Here is a 19,234-nt window from a genome sequence, read left to right on the forward strand (position 1 = left end):
TGACTGACAAGGAGCATTATTTTTGCATGCTTGTAGAGTTCTACGACAGTTATTTTTGGCTAATAAAAGAGGGAAGATTTACAAATGTGTTCACTTAGGTAAACTGGTTTGAATAAAAGAGAATGCATGTACTGATAAATGTATCCACGATTTTAGAAGAAACTGCTGTTTGTTGGTTTTCCCTTCCTAGTCTCATGGTAGAAGCTATGCACACCGCGAACCAAAACCAGTAAAAACTGAACATATTTTTCTTGCAGGTTTTCATTTGCAAGATAAAATTGGGGAACTGGTATAGTGGAAACGTTAACCTATTTAACAGCAGGAATATGAATTGGTTGCTTGTAATATCAATAGCACACATGAACATTTTAACCTGTAGTAAAATGTCTTTGTAGAATAAAATGATATGAGATGAAATCATTGATACATTTATATGTATAAAGGAAAGACTCTGATTCCTATTTCGATTGTCTCATTTTATGCGATTCCTTTTCATACTGTAAATTGATTGTAAATCATCTCTTTTTTCTCAGTGCGTACAGTTGTATATTTCATCTTTATGAAACTATATATTATATTAATTATATTAGATTATAATAGATTATAAATTCCTCTGCGCCGTGACTGTTAAATTTTTTTTAATTACAATCCAACACAATCTCAGCCACAAGTCTCATTCAAGCTATATTCTTTATCCAGTATCCAATTTCAAAGCAAACAGACAGTGTTTGAAAATAGCTGTAACAGGAACATAAATGTTATCACAAAGAATCCAGCAGGTTAATGGGATTCGCTTACTGTGCCTGTAACAGGATATGCCAATAACTGTCTTTGCTTACAGAGTCAAGGGGAGAGAAAAAGAAAGCAAGTGTCCAACCCCGGGTTGTGATGGCACGGGCCATGTCACTGGACTCTATCCTCACCATCGAAGCTTGTCCGGCTGCCCCCACAAAGACCGCGTGCCACCAGAAAGTAAGCCGAATATGAAAGGCTATTTGCACATTGGTTCCCATTCCTGTTTGCTACATGCCATCTGTGCTGCGGGCATGTTTTGAGTGCATTTTTTCCTCCACCCGAAGTAGTGGCGCTCTTTCTCATATGAACAACCTCTGCTTGTCTGGATGTGCTGATTGGTGCTTATGTGTAATTTTAGCCTGTTTCTCAGTATGGCTGCACTGATCTCTCAGATGCAAAGCAACTTTTTCATCACTACCTCTAGTCACAGCTCTAATTGGATGAGGATCATGTCACTGAGTCAGTTTACTGCAGGCCCGGAGACGTAGCGCTGCAGGTTGTCATATACAACCTAATGGCAAGACTCATTTAATTCACCAAAAATAAATCCGTTTTTATTGAAGAGAGGTTTCTTTTCCTTGTACGCCAATGCTTTCACACAACGTGCATGCCATTAACACATTGCATGCCTAGATTCTTCTTTCACCATATGGTGTGGCCGTGATTAACTTTATGATTAACTGATTTCAGCTGGAACGTTTCTTAGGAGCATGTGCATGCTGTTGTCACTGAGCCCATTCTGCTTAATGGAACACAAGGCTTTCACACTCACTCTGGATCCTTCTAACCTTCTCTCGCCCTCTCCTCTCTGTTTGTCCGTTCTTGCAATGTATGAGAATGTTCTAAAGTGCCCCACGCCTGGCTGCTCGGGACGCGGCCATGTAAATAGCAACAGGAACTCCCACCGCAGGTGAGTAGCTGGAAGGGATGTGGAGAGAAGAAAAAGGCAGCACTGTGGGGACTGATATTCCAGTCTTTTTACACACTTTATATAGGGAATAAGAAGAATATGTAGATTTAGATGAAGCCTTTCTTTCAGGAAGAAGAAGAGGGACTGATTTGTTTATGTTGTACTGAGCTCGGCTGGATCGTAGAAACACATAGCTCTAGGCTCAAATATTTTATTTGCACATTGCCACTTTTGACATGCAGACTGGAGATTCCGGATTCTGTTCCCACATGGAACAAGGGACTTGGTCAACTTTTGAAACCTTAAAAAAAGCCTCTAAAAATATATAAATAAGCATTTATATAAAATAATATAAATATAAAATAAATATGGTAATATAGTATTTATAAATATTTATTATTTTTAAAATTATATTTAATTGATACTGTAGTTAAGGATACTGTACTGTATATAATACAATTATACAAACACGCACAGTATGTATATATATATATATATATATATATATATATATATATATATATATATATATATATATATATATATATATATATATATATATATATATATACATATATATATATATATATATATACATATACATATATATATATATATATATATATATATATATATATATATATATATATATATATATATATATATATATATATATATATATATTATATATATATATATATATATACATATATGTGCTGTATATCTGTGTGTGTGTGTGTGTGTGTGTGTGTGTGTGTGTATCAAAAACATTTTTTATAATAAAAATTGAAAATTTTCTACAACAATAGTAATAATAATAACAATTTTATATGCATAAGAAGCTAGAGAATTTGGTATCTTAAGAATGAGAGATCCACATGTACAAACACTCACAGACTTACACTTAAGCAGTTAAGATGTGCCTCCATGTGCATATGCTGTACATTCAGACAGATGCAGTCTCCACCCGAAGTTGCTGCAGGCCATGTTATATGGAACAGCTCCTATGGGACAAGCACACACACACACACACACACTATTAGAAGGGTTGAGCTGAAGAAAACAAAATGTATAATAGTGGAATATAACAACCTTGTACAGTATATATGGTTTGTCTACACTTACCTCATCGCATGGTTGTCATGGCAACTCAGCATAGCGACAGCCGTCCTTCTGTCTCTCAGTCAGCACAAATTCCATTCCTGTAAATGCACAAGTACTTTTATGCTTTATGTGTTTCTGAAATTTCAGAGCGTGAGGGTTTTTTATGTTTTTATTTTTGTCTCTTACTGGTTATTTTTTATTTTTGAGAGTGACTGAATGGATTCCGTATAACCAGAAAACAATAAGAAAATAGACGATAAGAATACAGTTCCCAACTATACAAAGGATTACATAGAGAGAGAGAGAATACGATAGAAAAATGAGAGAAATGAGACAGAAATATGGGATAAACAAACAGAGATGAAGATAGAGAGAGTAATGAGAGGAAGAAACAACAAGGGAGAAAGAGAGCAAGGGAGAAAGGAGAAAAAAGGAGAGCAAGGGAGCGTAGCTGGATGTTCTGAAGCTCAGTTTGCTGTAGTGTGTCTCTGAAATGACTGCGGTATCTCGCTGTGAGGAGCTTTCTGAAGCCAGCCAGCCAGAAATGCCCAGCAGATATCTGCAAAGCTTTGCCTTCATACTATAGAAGTAGGCCACATGAGATGCATAATTCATACATAAATATCCCCATGTACCGCACACAAGTGTACCAGGATTTTGCAAACACGTTGGAAGTCTGTATTGAGAGAATGTCATAAAAAGCAGACTATTCTCTCTGACAGACTTGTCTCCATATGCTGGAATTATACATTCCCTTATATCGCACTTTGTACTCCAACTTCTGCTCTCTGCTAGGGCATGTGTGAGCATTTGAGAGTGTGTATGTGTGTGTGCCCTTACATGCTGCTTGTAACGTAATGTTAACCCTACATAAATTGCTCTGCTGCTGTTGCAGTCTCTCGGGATGTCCCATAGCCGCCGCCGAGAAGATGGCAAAGGTTCAGGAGAAACATCACCCCTGCGACAGCTCCAAGTCCAACCAGGCGTCAGACCGTGTCCTTAGGTACTTTGAGACCCTCTGTGCCATAATATTTAGTAATGCAATAAGTATTGCTTTGAATATTTGTAAGAACAGTACATTAATCCTATTCATGTGTAAAAGTATTTTCATAGTGCTTTAGTGATTTGAGTAATTTAAACATTTTATATATATATATATATATATATCTTTTTAATTTTGGGGGGAACTACGTCTTTGAGATGAATCCAGAGGATTGAAAATGTGTTACATAATGAATATAGCATGGGTTGAGAACTGTGATTCATGTTGACATTAAGTACAATATATGTCTAGGACTCTGATTCCCGACCTTGATTCCCTGCCTTTGTTAATTGTTCCAGACCCATGTGCTTTGTAAAACAGCTGGAGATCCCACAGTATGGGTACAAAAATAACGTCCCAACCAGTACTCCGCGATCCAACCTGGCCAAGGAGCTGGAGAAGTACTCCAAAGCCAGCTTTGACTACAGCAGCAGTTATGACAACCAGCCTAATGCGTATGGCAAGAGGTCCCTCACCCCGAAGAACCATGGGCGAGACACCTCACCCAAAGAATATGATGGCAAGCTTGGCTTTGTTATTCTTTCCTCTGTTATTGAAGCTGGTGAAGTAGAAAGAGTCAGAATTGATAAACTGGTCTTTCTCTAGGGGATCAGATGGAAATAAGATTAGAATTAGTTTTATACTACCAGATGTCCTTGTGGTATTTTCCATTTACAATTACTTTTATTTTCTATTTTGAAGTGAAAGCCTTCTCTTAATAAAAGCTTTAGCTTGGATTTTTCACAGGCAGTCATCGAGTTCAGTGCTCCTTTATTGGAAATCCTACTCTACTTATTGGCTTCTGAAATGATTAATAACCTAGGTACACAAACCCAATGAAGGGATATCTAATTTGCATGCAGCTCCTTTAATTTAATTATGGCTGGATAGATATTTTTGAGCACCAAATGCGTATTTGTAAAGAATGTAAGAATAAATTCATCTGTAAATGAACATTTTATCATATATCACGATATTCTCTCTCTTTCTGTATATTTTGCAAACATTAAATGTGTGGCTGATTGAAATTAATGAGATGTTCTCTTATCAGTTAACAATAGCAAAAAATATGTGTGCATTTATTGATATTGAAAGTAGTTATGTAGGTGTTAACTTTTCCATTACTGGTCCACAGTGAGAGATGCAGACAGATCTTTGAATGATGCCAGATTTAAAAACCTAAAGTCTGGATGTGTGTTTGTCAGTTTTGTCCAACATTGTTTTTCTTTGTTCAGTTCATTTTTGAAGTTTTTTTGTGATTGGTTATGTGCATTGTTGTAGCTCGCAACTGCAGCCGTGTTCTTGATAAATGGGCATACTTACATTTGTGAAGGAATCAAATTATCTGGAACGATTTTGTTCAAAATGGTAGCAGTTGATTTCACGCCCTAGCCAGAAATCGTAGAGATTTCCTGTCAACAGAATTCAGTGGGATATTTTGGTACGGTTTCATTAGCTGTGCTTAAAATAACTCATTTTCATTATAACTCATGGTTATTACATCAGGACAGTCTTGATTGCCCATAAGGAGCATTACAGCATGCCCTGTAGTGATAATATAGACAATGTTATTGAAATCAGAACACATACCACATCTCGAAAATTAAAGAGCATTCTTGCAAGTGATGTTACTTGCCTGTATATGCTTTATCAAAGAAATGCAGTTTTTTGATAAATGAGACAAATTAAGAAAATTAAGCCTGGAAAAAAAATAATGAGAATAACATTTAATTAATGTTAGGAATTAACTGCACTTCATTTAGACTCAGTTGGCAACATCAATTAGTTACACCCAGTTTAGTTGTAATGAAAGCATTGCTATTTGTCTCAATGCAAAATTGGATGAAAAATACGATCAAATGGGAGAGTAGTATAAATCTTGAATAAGTGGTTATAACTGCATTTTAGCAGCTGATTTGTCACCTTCCAGTATTGGAGGATAATAACAGTTCCTGAGTCAATAACAGATTTCGGTGTTCTGTTGTGTCTGGTTGCAGACCAGGGTTTCTCAATGAATGTGGATTTATATAAAAACGAAATGCTGTATAGATGCTTCCCATGCAGGTCTTAGATACACTGTCAAACCATTTCTCCCCCTCTTCTACACTCTCTTTCTGACTTACACTCAATTTCAGACAGCATTCATGAAAAATCAGATCATCTAATAAGTGTGTGTGTGTGTGTGTGTGTGTGTGTGTGTGTGTGTGTGTGTGTGTGTGTGTGTGTGTGTGTGTGTGTGTCTATCAATCTATCGTTTTATCTACCATTCTGTCTATCATCTGCCCTTCTATCTATCTATCTATCTATCTATCTATCTATCTATCTATCATCATTCTATCTATCGTTCTATTAGCCTATCTACCATTCTAACAATCATTCAGTTTATTGTTCTATCTGTTCCATTATTGTCTATCCATCTATTTTTCTATCTGTCTGTTTTTCTATTCCCCCATCCATTCATCCATCTATCCAAGTTCATAGTGCCCGTCTGACCTAGTGTATGTGTATGTGTGCAGCCAAGCGCTACTGTAAGACCTCGAGCCCGGCCAGCAGCACCACAAGCAGCTACGCTCCCAGCAGCAGCAGCAGTCTCCTCTGTGGAGGAGGAGGAGGGGGAGGGGGAGGAGGAAGCAGCGCCAGCAGCACCTGCAGCAAGAGCAGTTTCGACTACACGCACGACATGGAAGCCGCCCACATGGCTGCCACCGCCATCCTCAACCTGTCCACGCGCTGCAGAGAGATGCCCCAGAGCCTCACTGGGAAAGGCCCGGAGCTCCTGGCACAGGTGAGGGTCAACAACTTTTTCCTGCCAGTTCCTCTCTCATCCTCACCCACCTGTACTGCTTATATTATGTTTTTCTTTCTCTCACTGGGTATTTCTTAATGTTTCTGCACTGCCTTCCTGTGTGACTGTGCTGTATGGTAGTAAATGTAGTGCACTGAAATGAGGGCATGCAAGTTTAGAGTCATCCGGGGCAAACCCCTGGTCCTCTCCTAGAGCTCATTTGCACAGGGTGCGATTTCACACAGTGAATGACAGCAGCATCTCTGAGAGCTCCTGCAGGTCCTTTCTGCTAGACTCAGGGTCATCATATGAGCCTAATGGTCTGAAAGAGCCACAGTTGCTTTAGTGACACATCGATTTCAGACATAATCTGTATGGTGATAATGAGAGTACAGGGCTGGAGGAGACCAGAGGAAACTGGCAGCTGCAGGAACGCTGGGGTAGTGGTGCCCCAACCCTCTATCACTGAGACAAGTAGAATTAATGTTGATTTCAGCTGTGGTTTGAGCCAAGCCAGCTCTCCCAGCATCCCTCTGGGTATATAGGAAAGACAATGACCTCTCTTTAAGGACAGTGAGGCAGCAGGCTGGAGGGAGTGGGGATGAGAATGAGAGAGAGAGAAAAAGAGGGACAGAGGTAGTGAGGAGCTGCAGGGCTCTATATATACTAATAAGCAGCTGTGCATGGAGATGTAGGGCACCCAAAGATGATGTTTGCACTCTCTTCTTTCATATCTTTTCTCTTCCCATCCTTTCCCAATCTAAAAAACTGAAGTGGTTGTAGAATTTTAAAAAAAAATATTGTCAACTGCTTCCATGTTTTTTAGCTGAATTCATCCACTTAATTATAAGTAAATGTATTCATTGAACTAATAATGTTGTCAAAATTTGCCAGAATTGTAGAAATACTTTTTTTTCTAAGCTTAAGGGTTGTATGCAAATTGTTCAGTGTTATGCGTTACATTTCATCATGTTTTTATGCCATTCAAAGGCTTGGGGTCAGTAACACTTGAAATGTTTTGTGAAAGAAGTCTCCTATGCTCACTTGCATATATTTGATAAAATAATAATAATAATAATAATAATACATTTAATATAACTTTTTTCTACTTTAATATGTTTTTAAATATTATTTATTCCTTTGATGGCAAAGCTGAATTTTCAGCATTCATGATTCCAGTCTTCAATGTCACATGATCCTTTACAAATCATTCTAATATGGTGGTCAAGAAATATTTATTATTAACAATGCTGAAAACAGTTGTGCTGCTTAATATTGTTGTGAAAACTTATATACACTTTTTTGGGATTATTTGATGAACAGAAGTTTAAAAAGAAAACATTTATAAAATGTTGTAAAATAAATACTGACCCCAAACTTCTAAATGGTAGTGAACATACAGAACAAAGTGCTTGTTGGCTCATAATATCCCACAGGATCTTAAGACTTTATATGAAACGTGAAAACGTGAGAAGGGTAGCAAACAATTAACTAACTAATCATTTTAAGTAGAGGTACAAATACAGCTTGACATCACCAGAAATTAATTACCACACGTGACAACAAAATCAGCAACAACAGTGTAAATAAAGATGGCAAATGTTCAAACAATGCAACTATATTAATTATTTATGTCCAACTCAGGGTAGAGGGAAGAAGGTTAATTCAATTCTAAGTTAATGGGACTGAACCACAAAACTAATGTTTCAGTCTAGGTATCTGAACACACAGTTAATGCCCCGCATGTTGGTTCTCCTTGGAGATCCCTTGGTTATGTTTTTGTCATTTCTTTAAAGTAGACATGAAACAGAAATTGTGATGGTTTTCTTACCTATCATTATGTATTTTTGAAATATGAAAATAATATGCATGAATTAATACAAATTAAATGCATGGATAAATCATTTATAATAAACACTGCAATATTCAAAAAATAAAAAATAAAATAATTATCAATTTTGATTTACATTCAGACTAATATGTTACCAAAAAATACAATTTAATATTTTGGGGTTTCTTTTTTTTCAGCATTTATTATATAAACAAATCATTACAAATACTAATAATAAATTATATATTAAAATCATTATTTTTTAAATCTATTTAACAGTATGAACCATGTACCCCTCCACATCTGTCATCCTTCCCTTCCATATCTCACTCTGCTTTTTCCTCATTTTTTTTACCTATTAATTATTGCCTTTATTCTTTATTCTCTTATCAGTCCTCCTCTCTCTTCTCTCTTTTGCGACAGAGCCCTGATGACAGAGATGGGGATGAGAACGGAACCCTGGATCTGAGCCAGGCTGGAGGGATGGGGGAGGGCAGTGGAGGCACAGTGTTGACCCCCCTGCAGCCCATGTCACCCCAGCGGCAGGCCCTGCTCAACAGCCACTGCTACCAGATGAGCACAGCAGACTGCTGGGACCTGCCTGTGGACTACACCAAGATCAAACGCCTGGACGAGGACCACAAGGAGGTACTTGCTTTTAGTGGCTAACTGGTTAGCTAAAAAGGCAGTTGGTAGATGAGCAATAGTCATAATAAGATTACAGTTTTCTGCTTATGTGTTCAGCCCACTTCCAATGCAATCCATAGGCAGAGATTTCTGCGCAGTCTTCCTTCCCCCATTTTCGTTTTCACTGTAGCCAAGCAAAAGGACCTGTTTGTCATCTAAAATTGTTTGCGTGTGACATGTTAATTGGAGCACAATTTAGTCATTTCCAAACGGTTGCTTTGTCCTTGTGTAAACCTTAACTGGTTGGGGAAGCTGTATTTTCTCCTGTTGTAGCGATATGAAGGATGGTAGGCTGTTCTTTTGAAGGACTGAAAGGACATCTAGTGTAGAGTGCTGGTACTGCATGCCTTCACTTCACTGGAGATTATTGCTTGAAAACGGATTTTCCTCTATTAAATTAATTACTCATTAATGAATCCCCAGACTTGCTAAATAATAACTGTTGTTATTATTATTTCAAAAGGGAATTTATGTTTTTGCTAAATTGTTGGGGAACTTGAATGAATGCAAATTAGGCTGTATGAGATTTTGTGCTCAGTGTTATAAAACATGGTATTCTTTTAAATGTGAACTGCGCTGTATATTATGTAATTACTAGCAGGCCATTGTACTATTCTTCCCTTTTATATTGCATCATAATATACTCTGAAATCTTTCTTTTTCTTTCTCCCTCCTCATTTTCAGGATGACCTGGACCCCTTTCAGGATCTATTGGAAGAGCAGCAGTTTTCAGAAGTGTCCCTCCCCAGCCCCAAACACAAATATGCTCCCTGCAAGGAGAGCAAGAAGGAGCTCCTCACGTAAGCTTAGCATCTACCAAAAAATTTTTTCTTTCTTTTTTATTTAAATATTGCTGTGTCCATTGATACGAGAAATTAATGTTTATTTGGCTAGGTTGCATTAAATTGATTAAAAGTGAGTAAAGACACAATGTTATAAAATGATTGTATTTCAAATAAATGCTGATGATTTTTTGACTTTCTGTTCATTAAATAATCCTTAAAAAAAGTTTCCTAAAAATATTAAGCAACACCATTTTCAGTATTGACAATAATAAGAAATATTTAATTCAAATATTTGACTGAATTAAATCCTGGCTGCTAAAATGATTTCAAATGTTTCTATTAAAAATGTTAAATTATAATCAAAAGTTAAATGCACACTCATTATTCTTTTATTTATATTGTGTGTATATCTTGGACTTACTATATAAGCAAAAGCTTTTATTTATGAATGCATTTGTAAAAATGCACTATTGGCAGGCAGTCATGATTAATTAATTCAAGATCAAGTCAGTATTATTCAGCTGGTGATATGATCTTAGCATCCATGTACAATAAAACAGCATTTTTAGGCTACTAATAAAAGTGTATATAATTTTAAAGTCATAAAAAATGCAATTCATTTATTTGCATTTATCTACAAAAGTTTTTAATGAAAAAAGTGACCTGAGTGCACCTTAGTAGCTTTAATAATGCAGCTGTTCTAGTAAACCATGCCTCATGCTTCTAAAAACCTCTCTTAAGGCTATCAAGCTGCCAACTGGCTGACAAGGGCATGCGTGGTATGATGACATCTAACTCCCAGGATCTGAAGTAAGCCCTCGCGCTCTCGTGTTTACACAGCACCTCAACTGACCCTCAAAATGAGGTCTGTCTGAGGTTACACTAATCTGTTTCATGTTTTCATTACTTGCAGGTGTCCCACTCCTGGCTGTGATGGCTCTGGGCATATCACAGGCAACTATGCCTCACACAGAAGGTGAAGACTCACAAATATGCACATAAAAAATTTGATTTAATACTTCACGTAACGTTTTAGCCACTAGTGGATTCAAAGAAGTTCAAAGAGAAGCCCTTGGCGTTTTTTTTTTGGTATGTGTTTTTTTTTCTGTGGTGTGTGTGGTTTTGTCCGGGGGAAAAGAAGAGTGGTATTAAAATAATGCACAGTAAAGAGGACAAGGATGACCAGGAGCCAATCAGGTGCATTTTTTTAAATTCCTTCAACGATCCAAAGTGACTGAAAGTTGAATATTGTTTGTAGTAACTTACAGGAGGACTGAAGTCGAAATCGACTACTGAGGACAATTGCGAAAGGAACTTCACTATGTGTGTGTGCTTTTGTGTGTGAACTCGTCTCTGCTGTGCTCAATGTCTTTAGGTGTCCTGTGCCAGGCTGTGATGGCCAAGGTCATGTGACAGGGAAGTATGCATCCCACCGCAGTGCATCCGGCTGCCCACTGGCCGCCAAGCGTCAGAAAGATGGTTATGTAAACGGAGCGCCTTTCTCCTGGAAATCTGGCAAGACAGACGGCATGACCTGCCCCACCCCAGGCTGTGATGGCTCAGGCCACGTCAGCGGCAGCTTCCTCACCCACCGGAGGTACATGAGCGTTTCTTAGCTAGGCCATTATATAGCAAGAGATCCTTTTCTTAATCAGTATTTTTGCATTAATTTTAATCAAAATATCTCAACATTCTTAAAACAAGATATATTTTATTAAGACATAAAAATATTAACTTATTTATTATTAAGTAAAATTATTGTTATTGTTAACTAAAACAAAAACTATTGAAAAAATGCTTTTGGTAATTGAAATAAAAGCTGAAATAAAATAAAATATGAATATTAGAAAATAAAATTTGAATGAAAACTAGATATGTTCCTTTGGCAACTAACTGAAATAAATAGGTTTAAATTTTTAAAATAACTAAATCTAAAAATAAAATAAATCTGAATAGAAATATAAAAAAACTAATAAAAATGACGAAAGCACATGGTAAAATTAATAAAACTTTGAAAATATAAAAATGGTACCCTTTAGGCCTTTTTTTCTTCTTGTCTCAAGTTTATTCTTAAAATAAGAAAAACAATTAGCCAGTGGGGTAAGAAACAAAAATACTATTATTTCAAGATATATTCTCTAAAACGTGTCTTATTGTCATAAAGTTTTGCTGGTAAATGTATCTTGTTTAAGGGTTATTGATTTTTTTTTTTTTTTCTTTTTTTGAGGACAAAGATGCTGATTACAAAAATTATATTTTGCAGTGAGTTTGTCGTTTTGAAAACTTTGAAACAATAAATGCATGTGAATCAGTTATGCATTTATTTATTTATTTTCCTTTAAGTAGTTTTAATGCAGCAGGCATATTTTCTACATACATTCTCAAAACCTGAGGAAAGTAAATTAAGTTTAGCCAATAAACTAAATGAAAAAATGCACAATAATGCAGAAATTATTTTCTCAACTCTTGTAAAATTATGTTACATTTTTCATCAGTAGAATGTTTAAATTGGAGAATAAAAATGATCCATTTCTTTTGGTTTTGTTTTTTACGCATCGGTAGTCTATCCGGTTGTCCCCGTGCCACATCTGCTATGAAGAAGGCAAGGATGACTGGGGTTGAAATGCTCACAATCAAGCAGAGAGCAAGTAAAGGTACGTCATTTTTTGTTATTTAAATTACTTGCCATCAGTGGCATTTTTTACAGTGAATTTCTCAATGTTCCCTTCCAGGCATAGAAAATGATGAGGAGATTAAACAACTGGATGAAGAAATCAAAGACCTGAACGAATCGAACAATCAAGTAGAGTCAGACATGATAAAATTAAGGACTCAAGTAAGAGCAGTTGCCATCTATCACATCAGGCTTTGGCCATGTGTTCAGTCACAGAGATGCCTTTATCTCTCTTTCTCCCTCCTGCCAGATCACCACCATGGAGACTAACCTGAAGTCCATCGAGGAGGAAAACAAGGTCATAGAGCAGCAGAATGACTCGCTGCTGCATGAGCTCGCCAACCTCAGCCAGTCCCTCATCAACAGTCTTGCCAACATCCAGCTTCCACACATGGTAAGAGCCAAAAGACATGTGGCCTCACATACACACTTAAAAATAAAGGTTCCAAAAAGGAGTTTTCACACTGATGCCATAGAAGAACTATTTTGGGTTCCCTAAAGAACCTTTCAGTGAACAGTTCTTTTTTTTCTAAATATGAAGAATATTTGAATAGTCTGAAGAACCTTTTTCCATTCTAAAGATCCTTTTGTGGAATGAAAAGGTTCCATGGATGTTAAAGGTTCTTCATGGAACCATCAATGCTGATAAAGAACCTTTATTTTTCAGAGTGTAAGGGTAAAAGAATATATATATATATATATATATATATATATATATATATATATATATATATATATATATATATATATATATATATATATATATATATATACTGTATATCAGTGAAGTCAGGATAAAAATGTTTTATATTTACAATTGCAAAAATCTGAATCATTTAAAAATAGTTTGTTAATATATCACCTACAATAAATGTTTATCTGCTTAGAATATTCTTGTAGACTATAGACTGCCTCTTGTTGAAAGCCAGGGCCTGAGTTTGCATTTCAGACAGTAGAGATGAAATTCCGGTTTCTATTGTTTCTCCCATCTGCTTCTTTATGTCTGTTGTTGAGTTTCTCGCGGTTCCATATGCTTCTGTGCTGAGGTCACTCCCCTTTACAGACCATTGTAGAAAAACAACCTCCACTCCAACAACTGCTTTTCAGTTGAGTAACAACATGGCCGCTGTGGATCAGATTCTCCCACATGATCAAATCACAGTGCCTTCACCTACACATTGAGCCGGGGCACAATTGGACAAGCCCCGTTCAAATGTGGCAGCCATGTTAGTAAACAACTGAAACATGTCTTCTTGAATATGGCTCCTGAATTCTCCACCCCCACTGTTGATGGATGCTATTTAGAGTGCGCACGAGAGGTCCTCAAGCTGCACTAACATCAGACGACTGTTGCCTGTTCATGTGTCATGCCGCTCAAGCAGAACTTGGTCTTCTGTGCTTCCACGTGTAAAGTCAAGTATGTCCGTTTTATTGAGCCAGGCTAATAGTCTTTTCTCTACACCTCTCCCTTCTGTAGAAACCGATGCCACTGAAAGAGGCCCCTGTTAAAAATTACTGCTGTTTACAGATGCCCCACAGAGTAAGAGATTCATTTTCCATAGTCTAACTTTATCCTTCTCCTCACTATCATTTTCCTCTCCCTAGTCCTCCCCTTTTTGTAACACACAGTACGATGTGTATGCATCACGAAGGTCCATAGAGTGTATCAGTGCCACACATATTGACATAATCCACTTCAGGGAATAGCGATAAGAATAAGAAAGCTGGGGTTGCAATATGAGCCATATTTATTTTTGGTAGTAAACTCATGTTATTATTGTAAAACACATTATTTTATCAGGCACAGTGATACTCATCGATATCTGTCTGCTATTCATGGCGATCTGTTTGATATCACTTGTGAATGCCAGTATTACCTACATACTCATGAGCATGAAATTCACACCAGTGCATGCATACATTATGTATGTGCATTAATTTTTGTTATCCATCAGATATATATTTTTATAGACAGTGTAGTAGTCTTATAGTGACCATTTAATGTGATTGGTCAAGCCCTGCATTTCAGATGTATTTTCTCTAAAACCCTAGCTTATATTTAGCTTTAAAGTCAGCTTTGTGGGTTCACTCCTCCCTAAATATATCCCTTCCCTTTCTGTCTTAAGCCTTGATTGTCTGTTTGATTGAACATATTATGATTAGTTTGTTTTTCGACCTCCAATGATCCCGATCTGTTCCACAGGAGCCGATGAACGAGCAAAACTTTGACACTTACGTGAGCACTTTGACAGATATGTATACTCACCAGGACCAGTACCAGAGCCCGGAGAACAAGGCCCTCTTGGAGAACATAAAGCAAGCGGTTCAAGGCATCCAAGTGTAGCTTTGCGACTGGCTGTTATTGGCCGAGTAATGGGGTCATGTGATCAGAGCGTTAAGAAACAAAAGAAACCCATCATGTAAAAAGTATGGATAACTAATATGATTTTTTTGCTGCTGTAATTTATTGTATTATTTGCCATTATTTATGATTCTGTTATGCTTTTGACAAAAAATACATAACTTATTTGTTGCCTTGCTTTAAGATGACGACTACCAATGGCAAATGTTTTGAGGAACATTCATGTTTTGTACATTTTTCATATGACCTGACATAATGTGATGTACTGTTTATAGATGCTAATGTATGCACATTTTAGTGTATATGTATTTATTAATTGTAAACAAAAACCATCCATTATTTTAAATCTAAAGAGGTGCAGAGGGAATGTAAGGGCAATCAGCTTCGATCTGAGCTTCTCTTTATGGAAGTAATGGGAACTAATGTGCTGTGCAGGCTGTTCAATGGGTGTACAGTGGTTCATTTTTGTGGTTCGATTTTGGGTACATTTTGTAAAAATATTGAGAAACATTGTCTTTTGGTTCTGAAATCATATTTATAGTGGTCAGTGTGGGCACTCTAATGCAGTATGTGTATTGTTTTTATTTTTGCTTGGTTGTTTAGTTGTTTTTTTTCTTTCTTCTTTTTTTTCTTGTTTTAATTCCCAAAATAGATGGAAAAATAGAAAAAAAAATTGTGAATGCAAACATCATGACACGGAAACTCATTGGTGTAAATCCCAAGAAATATTTCACAGCTTTTCAGATTTTTCAAAGTCCATTCTCTAAATGTAACACCCGGCTGGTTGAGGCCACCAACTACAGAAAATTTCAAGGAGACAATCCAACATTAATTATTAATTTAATGATCGTAAAATGTTAGTGGTAGTATGACAGAATATCAGCAATATATGATAACGAATCAATCATTTATTTAGATATGGGATGCAAAATTTTGGGTATATGCAATTTCTTATTCTTACCATAGTAGAAAGCTGACAAATCTTTTTACTAAATGTAAAGTATTGAGTTTTATATAAATCTTTTAATACAGTCATGTTTTAGGGTCTAAACATGGGTGATTAAGTCTAAAGGATGAATGCATTATGAGTTCACATTTCTCATGTTCGATTTTGCACAGGGACACCTTTGTTTCCATGTTTTGGTGTTTTTATTTGTTTCAGGAGACCAAGGAGGTGCCCAGACGTTTGAATTGTGGGAAGTTTTTTTTTTTTTTTGAGGAAAGTAAATCTGTGTGTGAATGTTTATCGGTGTGCTGGATATACAGGGTTAATGTCACCATCCATACGTCATTGTGTCATAGTAATGGAGCACTTGCCTTGTAGATTTTGTCCAAACAATCATGTAGAGATTCATCTGGTCACAAGTGCACAACAAATACGACTATATCAGCAATGCAAACTCATCATATTACAATTAGTGAACTCCAATCAGTTATATACAGCATTAAGAGAGGTCAGCTTGCCTTCTGTGGTAACCTGCGATTCACTTTCATTGCTTATTTTTTACATTTCTGAGAAATCAGTGGCACTTTAAGCTCTAAGAATTATGGAAATTGGATGCATTTTTGATGAAATCTAGATTACAGTAGCGTGTTGACAGTTTTGGGCATACAGAGGGTTGATTATTGACTCGACCAGTTCATATTACTCCATAATATCTTAAGGACATGTACAGTTATAGTCTGGGAACCCCCTGTTCATCTTCATTTAGTCAAAGCCCATTCAAAGCATCAAGACAAGTCACAAATAGGGCTGATTTTCAGTGGTGGATTTTAAAGTTGTTTGTATTTATCGAGCATGAGTCCAAACTGTCACAGTGATTTTTAGTGTGGAATGACTCCGGTTGTTGCTGATGCTCTACATGGGGCTTTGTTTTTTAATTCTATGATTTTGTATTTTTATTACGGCTAGCATTATGTTTTTCAAGAGCTCATGCAAATGGTGCTAGTCACTCTTATTTATTGTTCTGTAATATCCAGACATCTCTTCCCCAACCACAGCACATTTCTCTCTCCGAAAGCTTTGTGTATGCAGCTTATTTCCAAGATAGTAACGCTTTTACAACACTGATAGCAAAATACAATATCCTCTCATCCACTATCATAACTGATTTGACAGGAAAAGGGATTTTAAGCACAATTCCGCTGCTCATTTTCAGTTGGCACATATTGTACTATCTACTTCAAAGGTTATCTGTGACTATTTAAACAGAAAACTCTATCTATGGTGTCACATGCTTGAATGCAGAATACTTTTCTTATTAATAATTGTGAAATCATCAGGTTACAAGTTTCCATTTCAAATGGATTTTAATTAACCATTTTAAACCAGGATTTTTCTATTAAAAAAGAAAGAAAGAAGCATAGCTTTCTTAATGTCTCTTGCTCTCTTACTCTCTATCCAACTCTTTGTTTTTCTCTCTTATTTTTTTTTCAACCACATGGCATGATTTCTGTTGGTATGATACTTTTTTTTTTTGCTCTAAGTGTTTAAGATCATAAGTTGCAGTGATATTTCATTTTGAAATTGTGAAATTTGTACAATTTTTATCATGCTGGTGTTGACATCTCTTACTCAATAAAACTTGTGTTGCCACATTACATGTCCCTTTTATTCAACATATATGTTCGTAATGACATTTTTGAATGATGTTATATAGGTTTGCATCAAGGAGGCCTATGATACCTGGAGTAAAAAAAATTAATATGCATTCATCTCGGTGGCAGTTGCATGTTCAGTACGTGACCTGGAGGCTATCATCTTTGGTCAAGGGTGTTCATGTCATGTGACTATCATGTGTCAAAGGCAGCAGAGATGGAAAAATTTGTCATTACAGTCCAGTACAAAATAGCCCTGCAGAAATGATATGTTACACTGACAAAACATCTAAGAAAATACTAAAGATTTTTAAGTTGCTTGGAAATGTGTTTATTTTGTCAGAATACTCAAATACTCAAATACTTTTGAATAGCCCTTAATGACAAAACAGGGCTTTTGCCATCATGATGATACTAAACCAGTTAGATATCTTGTTAATTGTCTTACAATTGTGTATATTTTCTAGCTATAATTAACAGTCATCGATAGTCTGGCATACACTTTATAGAAATAAAAATATTATATAAATATTTTCTATTTATAAATGTTTATCATATTTATAAACATTTATTTATAAATACATTACAACAATGGCATATCCATTTTAAGAGAGTAGAAGGTAGGACATACTACATAACACGAATAACCCAGCATATGTAAGTTACTAAGTCTACTATGAATCAGAAAAAAAAAGTATTTTTGGTCATTGTAAAATACAAAGACATATTTTGTATTTTATGCTTTTGAAATGTGCTTTTTCAGAAATCTTTTTAAGTCAGAATTGCTGGCTTTTTTGTCATGGAAAAAATGGAAGTAAAACCCTTGACACGAGCAATTAAAACTAGCTACACTTATTTCTACTTGGAAGTAAATTATTAGAACGTTGAAGTGTTGACTCATGAATTTAAAGGGATACTCCATCCCAAAATGAAAATTTTGTCATTATTCACCTACCCCCATATCGTTCCAACCCGTAAAAGCTTTGTTCGTCTTCGGAACACAATTCAAGATATTTTGGATGAAAACAGGGAGACTTGAGACTGTCCCATAGACTGCCAAATAAATAACAGTGTCAAGGTCCAGGAAAGTATGCAAAGCATCGTCAGAATAGTCCATCTGCCATCAGTGATTCAACCGTAACGTTATGAAGCGACGAGAATACTTTTTGTACACGAAGAAAACAAAAATAACGACTTTATTCAACAATTCCTCTCCTCTGTGTCTCTCCAAATCAGCGTAGCACCATTTTGGCAATTCTGAACAGTACGCAGATGGCATATGCTCTTCTGTGTCAGCTGTGTTGCAGCGATGCGTTGTTTGTTTTCAAACCACAGCGTAAATACAGGTAAAAAATGTGTCACTGTGGCGTGGCTGACACAGAAGAGCGTATGCCATCTGCATACTGCTCAGAATTGCCAAAATGGTGCTACGCTGATTTGGAGAGACACAGAGGTGAGGAATTGTTGAATAAAGTCGTTATTTGTGTTTTCTTTGTGTACAAAAAGTATTCTCGTCGCTTCATAACGTTACGGTTGAATCACTGATGGCAGATGGACTATTCTGACGATGCTTTGCATACTTTCCTGGACCTTGACACTGTTATTTACTTGGCAGTCTATGGGACAGTCTCAAGCCTCCCTGTTTTCATCCAAAATATCTT

General features: G+C 36.3%; 1 protein-coding gene across 1 annotated transcript in view; it reads left to right on the top strand.

Moving 5' to 3' along the window:
- Nucleotides 1–17,573, top strand: part of LOC109108462 (myelin transcription factor 1-like protein) — a 54,651-nt gene extending 37,078 nt beyond the window's left edge. Inside the window, exons 9-24 of the mRNA XM_042777838.1 lie at nt 849–972; nt 1,615–1,705; nt 3,705–3,812; nt 4,151–4,371; nt 6,368–6,636; nt 8,891–9,115; nt 9,839–9,954; nt 10,681–10,749; nt 10,853–10,914; nt 11,052–11,136; nt 11,315–11,536; nt 12,502–12,593; nt 12,672–12,775; nt 12,864–13,007; nt 14,091–14,153; nt 14,817–17,573. Of these exons, the coding sequence (XP_042633772.1) occupies nt 849–972; nt 1,615–1,705; nt 3,705–3,812; nt 4,151–4,371; nt 6,368–6,636; nt 8,891–9,115; nt 9,839–9,954; nt 10,681–10,749; nt 10,853–10,914; nt 11,052–11,136; nt 11,315–11,536; nt 12,502–12,593; nt 12,672–12,775; nt 12,864–13,007; nt 14,091–14,153; nt 14,817–14,957 (2,136 nt within the window). The 3' untranslated portion in view covers nt 14,958–17,573. The remainder of the gene's footprint in view (nt 1–848; nt 973–1,614; nt 1,706–3,704; nt 3,813–4,150; nt 4,372–6,367; nt 6,637–8,890; nt 9,116–9,838; nt 9,955–10,680; nt 10,750–10,852; nt 10,915–11,051; nt 11,137–11,314; nt 11,537–12,501; nt 12,594–12,671; nt 12,776–12,863; nt 13,008–14,090; nt 14,154–14,816) is intronic.
- Nucleotides 17,574–19,234: the final 1,661 nt, after the last annotated feature.

The sequence above is a fragment of the Cyprinus carpio genome, chromosome A20, assembly GCF_018340385.1.
Source record: "Cyprinus carpio isolate SPL01 chromosome A20, ASM1834038v1, whole genome shotgun sequence".
In the NCBI taxonomy this organism is placed as follows: domain Eukaryota; kingdom Metazoa; phylum Chordata; class Actinopteri; order Cypriniformes; family Cyprinidae; genus Cyprinus; species Cyprinus carpio.